A 16,494-nucleotide genomic window follows, 5' to 3' on the forward strand; every position below is an offset into this window, starting at 1 on the left:
TGTATGCTTCTGATCCCTTTCAGGGCCTAGAGTCTAGATTATAAATTTATTCTCTGCCTAATTCCATCATCATCATTACTCTCCATTTTATGTTTATTAAGAACCTTGTAAATAATATCAGCTGTTTAATTGTCATCTATCCTCCCAGGTCCCAGTTTCCTGCTTTAATTTATCTAATGTTTGTCTTATTCTTTTCTAAGATTCTCAGTGTTTCTCATCTCTACATAAGTGCCTTAGTGAAAAGCACAAATAAAAGATCTAGGATTAAAATATTAATCTGCCACATAATTTCTGTGTACCCTTTGCTAAGTTAAATTCTAAGAGCCTATAAAATGGAAACAAATAATATCTACCTTGTGATATTAGTATTGAATTACAGTCACCAAACTAAGACGTGAGGTTTGAATTAGAGGGAGTTGAAAGTGGTGTGTGTTGGTATAAAGTGTTCAAACAGAGCAAAAAGTCACATATAAAGTCCCTGAGATCAGAAACAGTTTTCTGACCATCCCAGTCAAGGAACAGAAAGAAGTGCAGAAATTTAGGACCATAGAGAATAAGGGAGAGAGTGAAAGGAGATGGGAGCCAAAATGGTTATTTTGGGAGGCCCTATTGTGGGCCTACCCAATTTCTTCATCTTCTTTCCTGATAAGGATCCCCTAACTGTATTGCTCAGATAACTGAAGTGCAAAGCCCTATGGAGTATATTATGAGTTTAAGCCAGTTAGAATACCCTCATGGTCCTCTGCTAGTGACTGGTTTAAGAATGGTCATGGGGCCCAGTTTGAACCAATAAGATATAAGGGGAAGTCTACAGAAGGCACCTAGGAAATGTTTTCCTCCCACTTAAAAGGAGAAGGAGCTAGAAGAGGGAAACTATCTTTCCTTTCTGTTTTTAGAGATTGTTGTGTATAGATGCGGTTATTGGAGCACTTCCTGCCGTCTTTCAGCATGAGGAAGACACTACTGACACGGGATGGCAAAGGGCTGAGACCTTGAGGACATCTTTCAACTGCTGAGCCAGCTCTGGAACTGCTTTTCTGTGGACTGATTTACATATTAGATAATAAATATCTTTATTGATTAAGGCGCCTTCTGTTGAATTTCTATTCCCTGTTGCAGAGGTATTCTACTGATTATAGTTACTGAAGGAGTAAGATCATGGAGAGCTTTGAAGATCATGCTAAGGATTTGAAATGTAATCCTAAGGGTTATGGAGAGCCATTTAAGTCTTTTGAGCATGGAGTGACGTAAGATACTTGCTTTCCAGAAGGTCGCTTTAATTGCGATGTGGATAAGAGATTGGACAGTGGCAATAGGGGATGCAGGTGGATCCACTTCTCCAGGGGATCCCAACCCAGGGATCGAACCCAAGTCTCTTGCATCACAGGCGGATTCTTTACCATCTGAGCCATCAGGGAAGCCCGGAACATATAGCGACTACTGCATCAGGTCACACAAGAGAACGCAATGATTTAAAGTAGGTGGTGGCTGGCCATGGGAATAGAGAAAAAAAGGAAACAATTAAATAATTATTGAGAGATTTACTGGAAGCAGAATCATGATTGGGATTGATTCAATGTAAATGAAGAAGAGGAAGCAATTAAAGGTGGCTCCCAGGTATCTGGACTGAGCTACTAGGTAGATTATGGTGCCATTTACTAAGAGACGAATAAACAGCTGGAGGTGAGTGGTTACTGTCCACCTTGAGCTGAAGCTGTCTGAAGCAATGGGCTGATTATGTCGCATAAGCAGTTGAACATATAAGTGCCTAGAGTAAAGATAAAGACTTTGCCACCTAGATGGTAGCAGAATGGATGTGATTTTTTAGATTCTTAGGTAGGGAATAAATGATCAGAAGGGGTAAGATCTCAAGACAGAATCCTACCATCTCCAGCACTTCGGTTTTCCATGGAGCAGGGGAGGCCAGAGAAGACTGAGAGAGAACAGCCAGAAAGAGAGAAGGAAAGACAAAACATGTTTCTCCAAGGAGGCGGAAGCCAACACTGACAAATATGGGTGAGAGGTGAAGCAAGAAAGGGGCTAAAATGAGCCACATAAAGGCCACCTACTGGTGACGTTGGTAATGAAGTGGTTTTCAGACAGATGAAGGTAGAGCGGCGGTCAGTTCAGAACCCAGGTTGGACTGCATTAGGAGGTAACTAAGAAACAAAGACATAAAAAAGCAGAGAATCTGGTCAACAAGACATAGGACAGGAGCTGAGGGGCATGTGGGAATCAAAGGAGGGTTTTTTTCTTTTACAGAAAACAATAGTTATCTTTCCCTCACCCCTGTATCCATTTTCTCAGCAAGCCCTTTTAAGTTTCTGTCAAAATATATCCCAAACCTGTCCATCTCTCACCTACTACCCAGAGAAGCCCCTGGTTCTGCCACTATTACCCTCGCTTGGACTCATTCAGTAGCCTCCTAACAGGTTTCTCTGCTTCCATTCTTATTTTGCTTTTGTCTTTTCCAAACCACACAGCAGTCAGAGTACTCAAACGTGGCACCTGGAATAAAACCCGGATTCTCGGTCCTGGCCTGAAAGATTGAGTATGATCAGGCCTGACTCCCATCTCATCTCATCCCATTTATACTCCTAGCCCCCCATGCTCCAGCTCCACACCCTTCTTTCTGGGCTGGTTGTTATTGTTGTTCTTGCCTGGTTCACCATTCCCAGAGCTTAGCAAGTTTCTCCCTAAATCTTGGAGTGTTTGACTCCTTTTCATTATTCATGACTCTACTCAAATATCACCGAAACCAAAAAGTCTTCCCTGACCTTATGCTCACTGCCACAATCTTCATTCCCAGTTCTATCTTCCTCTTGGCTCTTATTATCTGAAATGAACAAGTTCATTTATTTATTTATTTGTTGATTCCTTATATCGTCTCATTAAAAGTAAAATATGGGCAAAACTGGATGAAGTGTATAGGATTATTGTTTATTATTGTATGTGTGTATTGCATATGCATACTATGTATTACTATGGATTCTCTTTTAATAATAAGAATATGAATCTGTAATTGTTGCTGTTGCGTGGGTGCTTAGTTGTGTCCAACTCTTTGCAATCCTATGCACTGTAGCTCACCTGGCTTCTCTGTCCATGGGATTTTTCCAGGCAAGAATACTGGAGTGGGTTGCTATTTCCTATTCCAGGTGATCTTCCCGACCCAGGGATGGAACACGGCATCTCTTGCCTCTCCTACATTGGCAGGAGGATTCTTTAGCAAATGCGCCACCTGGGAAGCCCTGAATCTATGATTATCTTCCCCCAAAATGTTTTTTAAGTAAGTTCTGTGAGAACTGGGATTTTTGTTTGCTTGTTGGAAACTGTGTCCCCATCACCAAAACGGAGTCTGTCACGCAGTGGGCACTGAATAAGTTTTATTAAATGCGTGAATTAATAACTGATGTATTTGGTCATAAATATTCAAAAGAGGATGGAGAGGGGAGTACAAACAGCAGCAGGAGATTCCTAAAGTGAGGAAACTGGGCGGGGAGCTGGCAGCGGAGGTTGGGGAGGAGGGGCGGTTGCGGGGTTGGGGGAGGGGGACGCTCCTAGAACAGCGCTGGAATCCCTTTCCTAGAGTTGGGACTCAATTCAGCTCCAAGAACTCTTCCCACTACTGCTTGCTACCTCTCCATTTATGGAGTGTTGATTAGATGACGGAAGTATTGATTAGCACTTTCTTAGGAGACGCTCGTAGATCCTCTCTGTGGCTACAGCAGTAATCATCACATTGCAAGACCGAGAGGACCAGCACCTTACAAGTGGGTGTTCTCCCGATTGCGTTCAGGCAAGACCACGCCCGCACTTTCATACACTAGCTCTAGAGGTTCGGAAGGAGGAGTCGTGCGATTGCCGCCGAGGTTCACCGCCAGCCCCGGTCCTCGGCTCTGCAGTTGAGGTGTCAGATTTCAATCCTCCAGGGCCGGGGGACGTCTGGCGTGCACCGTGCGCCCCGCCGCCGCCGCCTCCCAGCCTAGACTCGGGCAGCGAGCGGAGGGAGGTTCACTCCGAACGCGGCCGCGCACTCGGCCTGCCCTAGACCCAGGCTGGGCGCCGCGACCGAGGCTGCTCCTCGGCTGCGCGGGCTGGGCGCGCGGGGAGGCGGCGATCGCAGCTGGGCCGGGACTTCCTTCCTCCACCGCAGGACAACAAAACAAGCCGGCCGCAGACACCGAGCTCTTGGCGACCGTCTGGGGCCGGAGGCGCAGGGATGGGCTCCGTGCTGAGCAGCGATAGCGGGAAATCCGCGCCCGCCTCGGCCACCCCGCGGGCCCTGGAGCGCCGGGGGGACCCCGAGCTGCCCGTCACGTCCTTCGACTGTTCTGTGTGCCTGGAGGTGTTGCACCACCCTGTTCGGACCCGCTGTGGCCACGTGTAAGTGCCAGGGGAGCTGGGTTTGCGCGCCCACCCCGCCCTTGGTCGGGTGTGGGGGTGGGTGGGTGATGCTAGAGGAGCCGTGGGGATGGGGGATTGAGATGACAGCGCTTGGAGGAGACTGATGCGAGGAGAGACCTGGACCCGTCGAGGGCGGACCACTGGGAAAGTGCCCAGTCGGAAAGTGACACAGGATTTCAGGGAGGGGAGAAACACCAACCGGCGGGTCTTGCAGCGCCCCCGAGAGACACCTCCTCCGGCAGCCCAGGTGCAGAGCCCCCGGGATGCGGATCCAGGGCTGGCGAGCAGAGGAGGGTGCGCAGGGCTGGAGGAGCGGCACGCGCCGGGACCCCAGGCGGAGGCTCGGCTGAGCGCAGTGGCCGTTCCCCTGGGTTAATCGCGCGGCGCTTCCCTCTCCGCCCGGAGCCGGGGTTGGTTTTGTTTTGCTCGCTCTGTGCACGTGTGGTCCAGAACGCCTGCCGAGGCTGGTCTGTTGAGCAGGCAAGGATCTGTGCAAAGTGTCAGGTCTCTCAAAGAACCGTCAGATTGGACCGTCCAAGTGACTTTCTGTGGCCTTTAGAGTTTAACCAGCCGCCAGGGTGGGGTCTGGGGCTTGAATATTACCCCCAAGCCTGTGAATGCAGCCTTTTAAAGCCCAGTCACCCGAGTGACGGAGGTTGCTGACTACCTGCGTTGCGCACCGCCCCCTCACACGGTAGGAAGTAGGGATAAAAATAACTGTCTTAAAAACCACATACACGCTTTGTAACGAAAACGCTCTGGGAGCGCACAGCTGTGGTCGTTTCTAGGAAGTTTAAAAACAAAAATCCCTCTATAAAATTAGCACCTCCTTAACGTGTGCCCGAGTAACTAGTAGTTGGGGGTTGGGTCTGTGAGTTTGTGTTCTGTTCGTTTAAAAAGCTTTCTTCCGGTGGACTCATCGGGTGTGCGACTGGGCGTGTGGGTAAGATTGGCGGGGGGCGGGCGGGGCAGGAGATTTCATAGAGCCTGAGTGAAAACCCATTTAATGTCTTCTTTGGATCACCGACTAGTTTGATGAAGCTCCGAGGCAGTAAGTGCTTTTTTGGCTTACCGGGGAAAAAAGAAGTGTCATAAATTATGAATACAAGTGCACAAAACGTCTTTAAAAGGACTTAGATGGTCCTTGACACCTATAGCCTAGCATCTGAGAAACAGTTTTCAACTCCGAAAAGCCCAGCAGAGAGCCAGGGAGAAAAATCTGCTGCCCACACAATGTTCAAAGCAAGAGTGCCCCTGGGCATTATTTTGTGGCTGTATTTTCAGGGCCTGTCGTTTCAGCTTTGTATTTTAAATTCAAGGCTAATTTACCTCCTGTCTGATACCTGATGTAGTTTCCTGGCCGTCCACATTGACATAATTCCCCCGAGGCCAAGATAGAAGCCAAGATGTTATTGTGTCCTGTATGAAATATATTGATTAGTTCAGAGCAGTAATACCCCTCAGGATAATTACATTTAGTCTGTATGGCTCAGCGGTAAAGAACCTGCCTGCCAATGCAGAAAACCTAAGAGACGCGGGTTCGATCCCTAGTCTGTATCAGAGTTAAAGCTTTTCGGTTGCGGGGAACACACACCGTGGGCATCAAGTCTGGACGACTTTCTTTTGTAGGACTGAACTGGGCAACATTGCTATTGGAGATTGTTATCTGATGGTTTCCCCTAGTTTGGATTTTTGAATGCTGCAGCTTAGTATGTGCAGTGTTTTGCTTCTGCTAAAGGGTAATAAAAACTTGTGAAATGTTAAATCCTGTGTTTAATCTTTTTCTTTGTTAAAGTGAATAGGAAACCAGCAACTGGAAAAAAAAGCCATGAAGTAGCATAAGGGCTGGACAAATCGCCTTCCCTCACTTTATTGTTCTTTGTTTTGACAAAGCTATGTCCATTGTTCTGGCTGTGGGCACAATTTCCATATTCCTACTTTTGGCAAATTTACTTGGGCCTCTTCCACTTTGTCAGTGTGAACTAGAGTCCCTTCTGCTCTGGAGATGGTGAGTCCAGAGCAAATGGCCTAACGCCATTTGTACTTCCTAAATGAATTACTCTCTTCCATTGAACTTAAATTGGAAAATGAGGAAATGAAATGAAACCGCTATATTATCCCAGACTTAAGCTAATTTCCAAACTTATTAAACTAGGTTGTTTATGCTAATTTCGGTTTATAAACCAGTTTCAAGTTGAACAAATATAATATGGCAACAATGCCTTGAATGAATATGTATGTATGTACTGTGATGGAGTAAAAGAGTGAGCTTGATAGAAAGCAGAATTTGAAGTTCTATCTGCCAGTAAACAGCTGTGTAATCAGCACTCTGCTTAATCTTTTTGAATGTAAAATGAGGTGAGTCATGAAATTTCTATGAGTATTAAAAATGTAAAAGTAGCCCGTAATACTCAAAACATAGTTGGTTTTTTTAATTGAAGTATAGTTGATTTACAATGTTGTGTTAGTTTCAGGTGTCAAAACATAGTTTCTGTTTCCCTCAAAGTCATTCCATAAAGCAAGCAAAAACCCCGTTATGGGTTTTCTCATCTCCGGATTTCTTTCGGAATCAAACTGGGCCACAAGAAGATAAATCTGTGACGTTTCCAAGATGTCCCAGATAGTCTTACTCTTAGCTTACGTCTTTCTTCCTTTGGTGGGCTTTAAGAAGTTCCATTTTAATGTTCTGACGCCATTTGTATGGCCCTATCAGTTGTAAAAATAGATTTGGAGGCTGAGACTTCCTACCTCTGCCTCATCTTCTGCTGTCAGTGAGCTGGGGAAAGAGATGAGTGGAAACTGTATATGTGAAACTAAAAGGGAATCTGATTTAACATTTAAAAGAAATATTCAGAGAAATTTGATATGGTAGATACAGAGGGAGACAAAAGTGGAAGATAGATGAAGGGGGCTCAGGAGGAAGTTAATGACCTCATGATTAGGCCTGATGAATGTATAGTAGTCTCATAGGCAGACATCTAAAAAGTGTCCTGGGACTTCCCTGGTGGTCCAGTGGCTAAGACTACGAGCTCCCAATGCAAGGGACCCAAGTTCGATCCCTGGTAGGGGAACTAATACCCCAACTAAGAGTTTCCATGCTTTAAATTTAAGATTTTGTATGCTGTAAGTAAGACCTGGTGCAGGCAAATAAGTAAATAAATACAAGATGCTTTTGAACTTGATGTTGGAGAATACTTGAGATTTCCTTGGACTGAAAGGAGATCAAACCAGTCCATCCTAAAGGAAGTCAGTCCTGAATATTCGTTGGAAGGACTGATGCTGAATACTGAAGCTCCAATACTTTGCCCATCTGATGTGAAGAGCTGACTCAATTGGAAAAGACCCTAATGCTGGGAAAGATTGAGGGCAGGGGGAGAAGGGGTCGACAGAGGATGAGATGGTTGGATGGCATCAGCAACTCAGTGGACATGAATTAGAGCAAACTATCCAGGAGATAGCGGAGGACAGAGGAGCCTGGCAACAATGGTGTCGCAAAGAGTCGGACATGACTGAGTGACTAAGCATAGCAGGCAGCACAGCATAATTGATATGTAACATCAGTTTCAGGTATATAACATGATGATTTGATTTTTGTAAATACTGCAAATTGATCACCACCCAAAGTCTAACATCTGTCAGAATATATGCTTAACAAAATTTGTCTTTCTCATGATGATTAACTTTTAAGATCTACTCTCTTGGCATCTTTCAGCAATCCAGCATCATTAACTATAGTCGCCATGTTCTATATTCTCTCCTATGACTTACTTATTTTGTAGCTCAAAGTTTGTACCTTTTAGACTTCCCTGATCATCCAGAGTTTAAGACTTGGCGCTTTCACTGCAGGAGGTACCCATTGGATCCCTGGTCGGATAGCTAAGACCCCACATGCTGCAGAGCAACTAAAAGCCTGCCCAGGGCAACTCCTGAGCCTGTGCGCCCCAACTAGAGAATCCATGTGCCACAACAAAGATCCCACATGCCGGCAATTATGACTCCATGTGGCCAAATAAATAAAATTTTTTTTTAATTACTAAAAATTATTTTAGAAAAGAAGAAGTATTTTCCAGGGAATAGGGACCCACGTATTCCATGCTGCTTTAAAAGGCAAGTGCATGACGGCTGGGAATTGACCACTGGGTTTATTAAATGTGGAGGCTATGGGTGGCCTTTGAAGAGTAGTTTAAGTGGGATGTGGGCTCCAAAACTAATTGGAATGGGTTCTCAAGGGATCAGAGAAGCAAGTGAGAGATGGGGAGTATCGAAAGCCCTTTCATGGAGTTGGGAGGCAAAGGGAGGAGAGGGATTGGGGCAATCACTAGAAAAAGATGGGGGATCAAGAACATCTTCTTTTAAAAAAAATAATGGAATGTTTTGTCTGCTGATGGAAATGAACCAATAGTGAGGGAAATTTTGATTCACAGTAGAGAAGAGAGAATTGCAGAGCTATGATTTTCAATGAGGGAGCTGGCTTTAGGTAGGGGAATGGACAGTTCATCAATATAAGAGGATGTAGAATATTAAATGGGCACAGATGCAGGTGGTTAAACTGAAGTGCTGGGAGGTTGTAGAAGTTTCCCATGTGATTGCAGATTATCACTGATGTAATATTTGACCTTGATTTGATTTTTTTTTTTTTGAACTGTAGTTGCTGTACAATATTCTGTGTTACAGATGTATGATATAGTCACTCATAATTTTTAAAGGACACTTCATGGGAAATAGATGGGGAAACAGTGGAAACAGTGTCAGACTTTATTTTTTGGGGCTCCAAGATCACTGCAGATGGTGACTGCAGCCATGAAATTAAAAGACGTTTACTCTTTGGAAGAAAAGTTATGACCAACCTAGATAGCATATTGAAAAGCAGAGACGTTATTTTGCCAACAAAGGTCCGTCTAGTCAAGGCTATGGTTTTTCCTGTGGTCATGTATGGATGTGAGAGTTGGACTGTGAAGAAAACTGAGCACCGAAGAATTGATGCTTTTGAACTGTGGTGTTGGAGAAGACTCTTGAGAGTCCCTTGCACTGCAAGGAGATCCAACCAGTCCATTCTGAAGGACATCAGCCCTGGGATTTCTTTGGAAGGAATGATGCTAAAGCTGAAACTCCAGTACTTTGGCCACCTCATGCGAAGAGTTGACTCATTGGAAAAGACTCTGATGCTGGGAGGGCTTGTGGGCAGGAGGAGAAGGGGACAACAGAGGATGAAATGGCTGGATGGCATCACTGACTCGATGGACGTGAGTCTGAGTGAACTCCGGGGGTTGGTGATGGACAGGGAGCCTGGCATGCTGCTATTCATGGGGTTGCAAAGAGTTGGACACGACTGAGCGACTGAACTGATACTCCATTTATAGTTATTATAAAATATTGGCTATATTCCCCATGTTGTATAATACATCTTTGTAGCTTGTTTTATACCTAACAGTTTGTACCTCTTAATCCCATAATCCTAAATTGCCCCTCCCCCTTCCCTCTCTCCAGTAGTAACCACTAGTTTGTTTTCTGTATCTGTGAGTCTGCTTTTTTATTCTCTAGTTGTAATTTTTAGGTTCCAGATGTAAGCTGTATCATATAGTATTTGTCTTCCTCTGACTTATTTCACTTAGCATAACGCCCTCTAAGTCCACCCATGTTGCTATAAATGGCAAAATTCCTTTCTTTTTTATGGCTGAGTAGTATTTCATTCCGGAGAAGACGATGGCACCCCACTCCAGTACTCTTGCTTGGAAAATCCCATGGATGGAGGAACCTGGTGGGCTGCAGTCCATGGGGTTGCACAGAGTCGGACACGACTGAAGCGACTTAGCAGTATTTCATTCATCTTCTTCATCCATTTGTCTATTGATGAACACTTAGTTTGCGTCCGTATTTTGACTATTGTAGATAATGCTGATGTGAACATTGGGGTTGTATGTATCTTTTTGAATTTGTGTTTTCATTTTTTTCAGATATGTACCCAAGAGTGGAATTACTAGATCGTATGGTAACTCTATTTTTAATTTTTTGAGAAGCTTCCCTACTGTTTTCCGCAGTGCCTGCACCAATCTACATTCCCACCAACAGTGTATAAGGCTTCCTTTTTCTCCACATCCTCACCAACATTTGTTATTTGTGCTTTTTGGTGATGCCATTCTGATAGGTGTGAGGTGATAGCATGATTTTCATCTGCATTTCCCTGATGCTCAAGCAATCTTGAGCATCCTTTCATGTGCTTCTTGACCTGTGATTTGACTTTAAGATGAAACTTTGCAGTTTAAACATGAGCCTTTTAGGCCCCTGATGCTAAAACAAATGTGTATAGAATGCCTCCTCCTTCTAATGTACTTGGGTAAGTAAGCATCACTCAAAATATGATGATTGGGAATGCTCTGGCAACCAGTGGTTAAGACTCTGTGCTTCCAATGCAAAGGGCTTGGATTTGATCCTTGGTTGGGGAACTAAGATCCCATATGCTGAGCAAAGTGACCAAAAAAAGTGAGGGTGGGGGTGGGTAGAATTTGATGATTGGAATCTTGTACCATCTAGACCCATAACTCTTGAGAGCCGTTGTTCTAATAAAGTAATGCCACTTTCTACATTGCCACTGCTTTAAGTTCCCAAGCTTAGCAAATGTTAAGTATTTTGAATTAATGAGTGACTCTAAGACAAAATTCGAATACTTCTGCGAGCACCGCTTTGGACAACCACTTCACAGTGCCAGCCAACTGATGCTATGGAGTTTGAGTCACAGATCGGAGCCCATGATAGTTATTGAACGCCCTTCCTTTTATAGGCTTATTCGTTTGTGCCTATATTACTGAGAATTTTAGAAAGATGTGATTAAGCTGGCCTGAAATTTGCCTCAGTTGATGGTTGGGCTGCACGGTGTTTACCTAGCAACATTAGTGTTGTCATAGGCATGATAAATATTAGTGATCTATTAAATTACACGTTTTCCAACAAACAGAACTTAAATAATGATGTAGATTGAGTTTTTATGCTGCACGAGATTCTCCATAGAATGTGACTACTGGTCCTGGGTTTTGATCCCTGGGTCAGGAAGATTCCCTGGAGAAGGGAATGGCTACCCATTCCAGTATTCTTGCCTGGAGAATTCCATGGACAGCGGATCCTGGTGGGCTACAGTCCACGGGGTCACAAAGAGTCGGACACGACTGAGTGAATAACACTGGTCCTAGGACCAGCAGCACTACAGAATCTCAGACCCCAGCTCAGGTCTGCTGAATCTCAGTCTGCATTTTCACAAGAGGCCCACGTGATTTTTATCCATTTTCGAGTTTGAGAAATTCAGCCTCAAATAACCCTATTTAACTGACAGTAAGATGCAACAAGTTGAGGACAGTGTTTGAGCATTATAGAGAGGCACCCCTCTAAGATTGTAGGTGAAAGGAAGTAAAATTTTCCTTAGGGGGGTTAAATATAATCAACACATAATGGAGTGTAGATTCAATGTTCCGAAGGCAGAGTCAATTTTTGGAGGCTAAATGATTTCCAGGATGGAGTAACCTCATTGACTACATAAAAACATTGAAGGTAATTTCAAGGGACAGTGGCTGGGGGCCTGTGCTCTGAGAACAGCACTTGGGCCTGTCCAGGCTGATCCATCCATCAGTGGTAGAAGGGAGACTGGTTGTGTGTGTGTTTATTGCCTTATATTGGAGTTGTTGTTTAGTTGCTAAGTCATGTCCAACTCTTTTGTGACCCCATGGACTATAGCCCACCGGGCTCCTCTGTCCATGGGATTTCCCAGGCAAGAATACTAGAGTGGGTTGCCATTTCCTTCTCCAGGGGATTTTCCTGATCTAGGGATCAACCCACATCTGCATTGGCAGGCAGATTGTTTTCCACTGAGCCACCAGGGAAGCCTTCGTCCTCCCTTTGAATAACAATAGAAACTCCCCTTATTCTATTTATATGTTCCCCAAGGGACCCAAGATTTTTTGTTCAGCTTCATATTGGCCTTCCCACAGTGAAGCACCCCAGTGCTGAGAGCATAAAGAAAATGTTAGACCAACCACATGTTGCCAAGGGCTTCTTCCAAAACTGCATTTGGGGATCACCTCTGGCCCCTTATTCTGCCTGTCTAGCCCTGGGCCCCATGGAGTCCCTAACGCATCCTTGCTTCTACTAAGGGTGCAGTTTTCCCTCCTAAGATAGTGGACATAACTTTAATTACCCAAGGTCCTCAGCAACCCTTTCCCCATTTTCCTCCAATACTTTGCCAACTTTTCTGTTGTTTGAGTTTTATTGCTAATCACTTAATTAGAGAAACAGATTAGCAAAGAGGTTAATAAAATATACAGTGGGGGTGGGTTGATTAAGTTTCCAGCTGATTTTAAAGTTCTTAGAGTCATTATCTAGTTCCTGATTGATGTCATCAGGAGCTGCAAGCTCAACAGAGGGGAGGCAAGTGGTGTGAGTGAGAGAGGAGGGTGGACGCCTACAGGAACGGACACCAAACTATGTGGCCACGTGGGAACCGAGTCCAGAGCTGCAGGAGACTTAGCTTTTCAAGAGAAGCCAGAACCTTGATTTCATGTGTGAAATCTGATTTTAATGCAATGACAACTTGGGACTTCCCTGGCGGTCCAGTGGTTAAAACTCCACGCTTCCGCTGCAGGAGGCACAGTTCCCATCCTTGGTCCAGGAACTAAGATCCCGTGTCCTGCAAGGGGTGGCAAAAAGAGAGAGAGAAGCAATGACAACTCATTCAGAATTTTTGAAAACATTAACTCAACCTTTAAAAAAAGTGCTGTTGACATCCATCCTCAGCTTTCACCTACATTCTCCTCATTCTGATCATGTCTGTCCTGAGTCATCATACAGTCTTACGGAGGAGAAGGAGGACAGACGTGGAAATTCCTTACCTCCTGGGGCTTGTGTTCATTTTTACTCCATGGGTTTTCCCAGAAGGGGTAAAATAGTTATTAGCGAGAACATTGGCCCCTGCCCTGAAAATTCTCCTTGGGCCCATTCCTCATAACCAATTCAGTTGTTTCAATCTATTGACCGTTTACTGAGTAGCTACTACTCAGTGCCGGGGGCTGTGTGGGAGGGACGCTTACAGGACTTTGAATGGTTCTATGCAGTGTATATTTTTGTGGTTTTCATGCAGTGTTATTACTGAGGCATTTTTTGTTTTGTGGGATTCTGTTTTTCAGCTTTATTGAGGTAACACAGTACATAATTGTATACAATTCTATAACCACCACCTCAAACAAGATCTAGGACAGTTAGTTCCTTTACCTTAAAACTTCCCTCGAACAGGTACACACTGCTATTTATAAAATAGACAAACCACAAGGATCTACGGTATGACAAGGAACAGTATTCAGTATCTTGTAATATAATGGAAAAGAATCTGAAAAAGAATATATATATATTAATATATAAATATATAGGTATGACTGAATCACTTTGCTGTACACCTGAAGCTAACACAGCATTGTAAATCAACTATATTTCAATTACAAAAGAAAAAGACTAAGTGAAAAGACCTAACAACATCAGAAAAAAAAAATCCCCTCGAATCCTTTGCAGTCAATCCACGCCCCACATAACACCATCTGCTTTCTGTCACTGAGTTCTGGAATCATACAGTAAATAGTCTTTTGTATTTGACTTCTTTCACTTAGTAACGGAGCATATATTTATTGTCATTTGGTCAATCCTAAACCCTTTGCCTCTGCTTTCCAAATCAATCCTAAATCTGTCTGTCCGCTTACACTGTCTACTGCTACTTTGCTGGTCTGAGCCACCACCCTCTCTCTTTTTTAAAATAATTGTGTTTATTTATTTTTGGCTCTGCTGGAGTCTTCGTTGCTGTGTGGACTTGTCTCTAGTTGTGATGAACAGGTGCAACTCGCTAGTTGCGGTGCTCGGGCTTCTTACTGCAGGGGCTTCTCTTGTTGCGGAGCACAGGCTCTAGGGCGCACGGACTTTAGTAGTTGTGCCACACGGGCTCAATAGTTGCAGCTCCCAGACTCTAAAGCATGGTCTCAGTGGTTGTGGCAGTTTGGGCTTAGTTGCTCTGCGGCATATGGAATCTTCCTGGATCAGGGACTGAACCCGTGTCTCCTGCGCTGGCAGGTGGATTCTTTACCCCTGAGCCACCAGGGAAGCCCCACCACTCTCTCTTGAACCAACTCTTATGGTGGACTTAACACTGAACTCTGAGCTATGGCTCTCATACCTCTAATCCATTCTTTACAGGGGAACCCCAGTGATCTCTGTAATGTAGATCAGGTCATATTACTCCCACTTAAAACCCTCCAATGCCTGCCCATCACTCTTAGCTCTTTATGGTCTCAATCCTACACAGGTAGACCCTGGGCCCCCTGCATTTCAGCCACACTGGCTTTCTGTATCTCAGCAAAACGGTCCCTATTTTTTGTACCTTCTGTGTTCAGCTTGGAAAACCATTCCCGGGTCTTCTGAAGTCTGGTGTCTTCAAATGTCATCCCAGGGACCACCCATCTTGCTGCTCCTTCTGCCCCACCCCCTCTATTTTTATTGCCAACTGTTTTCTACTTCTCAGAGCATTCATCCTTTGCCCGTCCTTTTGTTTACCTGCTTATTTCCTCTCTCTTCATCCTGTAACTCTGAGAGCAGGGACCTCAGGCACTGCCATGGTTTCACTCCTGGCATGTCAAACACTGTCTGGCAATCATAAGCTGTTATTAAAAATTTTGTTAGTGAGTCTGTGCTTATGAGATTGAGTCTGGGGAGATTTTTGCAGGCTTTGTAAAGTCTTCATTATAAACCATAGAATAACTGTTCTTGCTGAAAGCCATACAAATTTTTTTTTTTTACAGTTTGTATTTTCTTGCTTCAGCCTTTTATTATCTTTCCAATTATTCCTGCTCTTTAAATTTATTTGAATAATCATAAATGCAAGCTAATCTTTTCCTCACTCTGAATTTAAGTGCTCTTAAAAATATATTTAAAAAATATTTTTCTCTTCAAATCACATTCTGTTAAAAAAAAAATTCAACGAATTGCCAGTCCAGGTTTGATGCACGATACTGGATGCTTGGGGCTGGTGCCCTGGGACGACCCAGAGGGATGGATTGGGGAGGGAGGAGGGAGGAGGGTTCAGGATGGGGAACACATGTATACCTGTGGCGGATTCATTTTGATATTTGGCAAAACTAATACAATTATGTAAAGTTTAAAAATAAAATAAAATTAAAAAAAAAAATTCAAAAAAAAATTCAGACCTCTCATCCTCTGAACATTTCCCTTAATTTTCCAATTAAAGTTTCTCAGGAGTAAAAAAAAAAATTAAGTAATTTAAGTAAATTTAAGTAATTTAAGTAAATCATAATAGTAAGATGATTAATTTCCCCTAACATTTTATTATGAAAAATGTCAAGCATACAGTAATTTGAAAGAATTGTACAGTGAATATCCATAGATCCACTATCTGTATTCAGTTGTTCATTTTGCCATATTCGCACTTATCTTTCTATCATACTTATCCATCAATCCATCTGATTTTTTTTAATGCATTTCAGAGTGGGTTACAAACATTAGCACACTGTACCCTTTCTCATATGAGCATGCATTATATTAATATTAACCAGAGTTCAATATTTATTTATGGGATTTTTTTAAAGTAAATTATACATAGTGAAATGCATCCATTCTAGGTATAACATTTGCCCTTAGACCTATGTTTAGCCCAAACCCCTATTAAAACATAGAATAGTCTCATTGCCCCCATATGGTTCTCTCCTACCCCTTCCCAGCCATTCCTGTCCTTGTACCCTTGTAGACAGTCATTGTTGAAACATTTTTTTTTTCTATCATAGACCAGTTTTACCTGTTTAAGAACTTCATCTAAAGTGAAATATGGTCACTAGTGTCTGGTTTCCTCACTCAGTATGTCTTTGAATTTCATCCATATTATTGCTTGTATGAGAAATTTGTTCTTTTTGTATTGCTATGTAGAATTTCATTGTATGATTGTGCCACAGGTTGTTTATTCACTTTTTTATTGATATATACCTGGGTTATTTCCAGTTTGGGGCTATTATGAAAACATTCCTTCTGAATATTCTTGTACAAATGGACATTTTAAAA

The 16,494-nt window shown here is 43.4% G+C and overlaps 1 protein-coding gene across 1 annotated transcript in view; it reads left to right on the forward strand.

Annotated features, from left to right (window-relative positions):
* Positions 1–3,611: 3,611 nt before the first annotated feature.
* The window catches only part of RNF125 (ring finger protein 125), a 48,249-nt gene continuing 35,366 nt past the window's right edge, over positions 3,612–16,494 (forward strand). Inside the window, exon 1 of the mRNA XM_006054840.4 lies at positions 3,612–4,383. Within this exon, the coding sequence (XP_006054902.1) occupies positions 4,220–4,383 (164 nt within the window). The 5' untranslated portion in view covers positions 3,612–4,219. The remainder of the gene's footprint in view (positions 4,384–16,494) is intronic.

The sequence above is a fragment of the Bubalus bubalis genome, chromosome 22 (assembly GCF_019923935.1).
Source record: "Bubalus bubalis isolate 160015118507 breed Murrah chromosome 22, NDDB_SH_1, whole genome shotgun sequence".
NCBI lineage: Eukaryota > Metazoa > Chordata > Mammalia > Artiodactyla > Bovidae > Bubalus > Bubalus bubalis.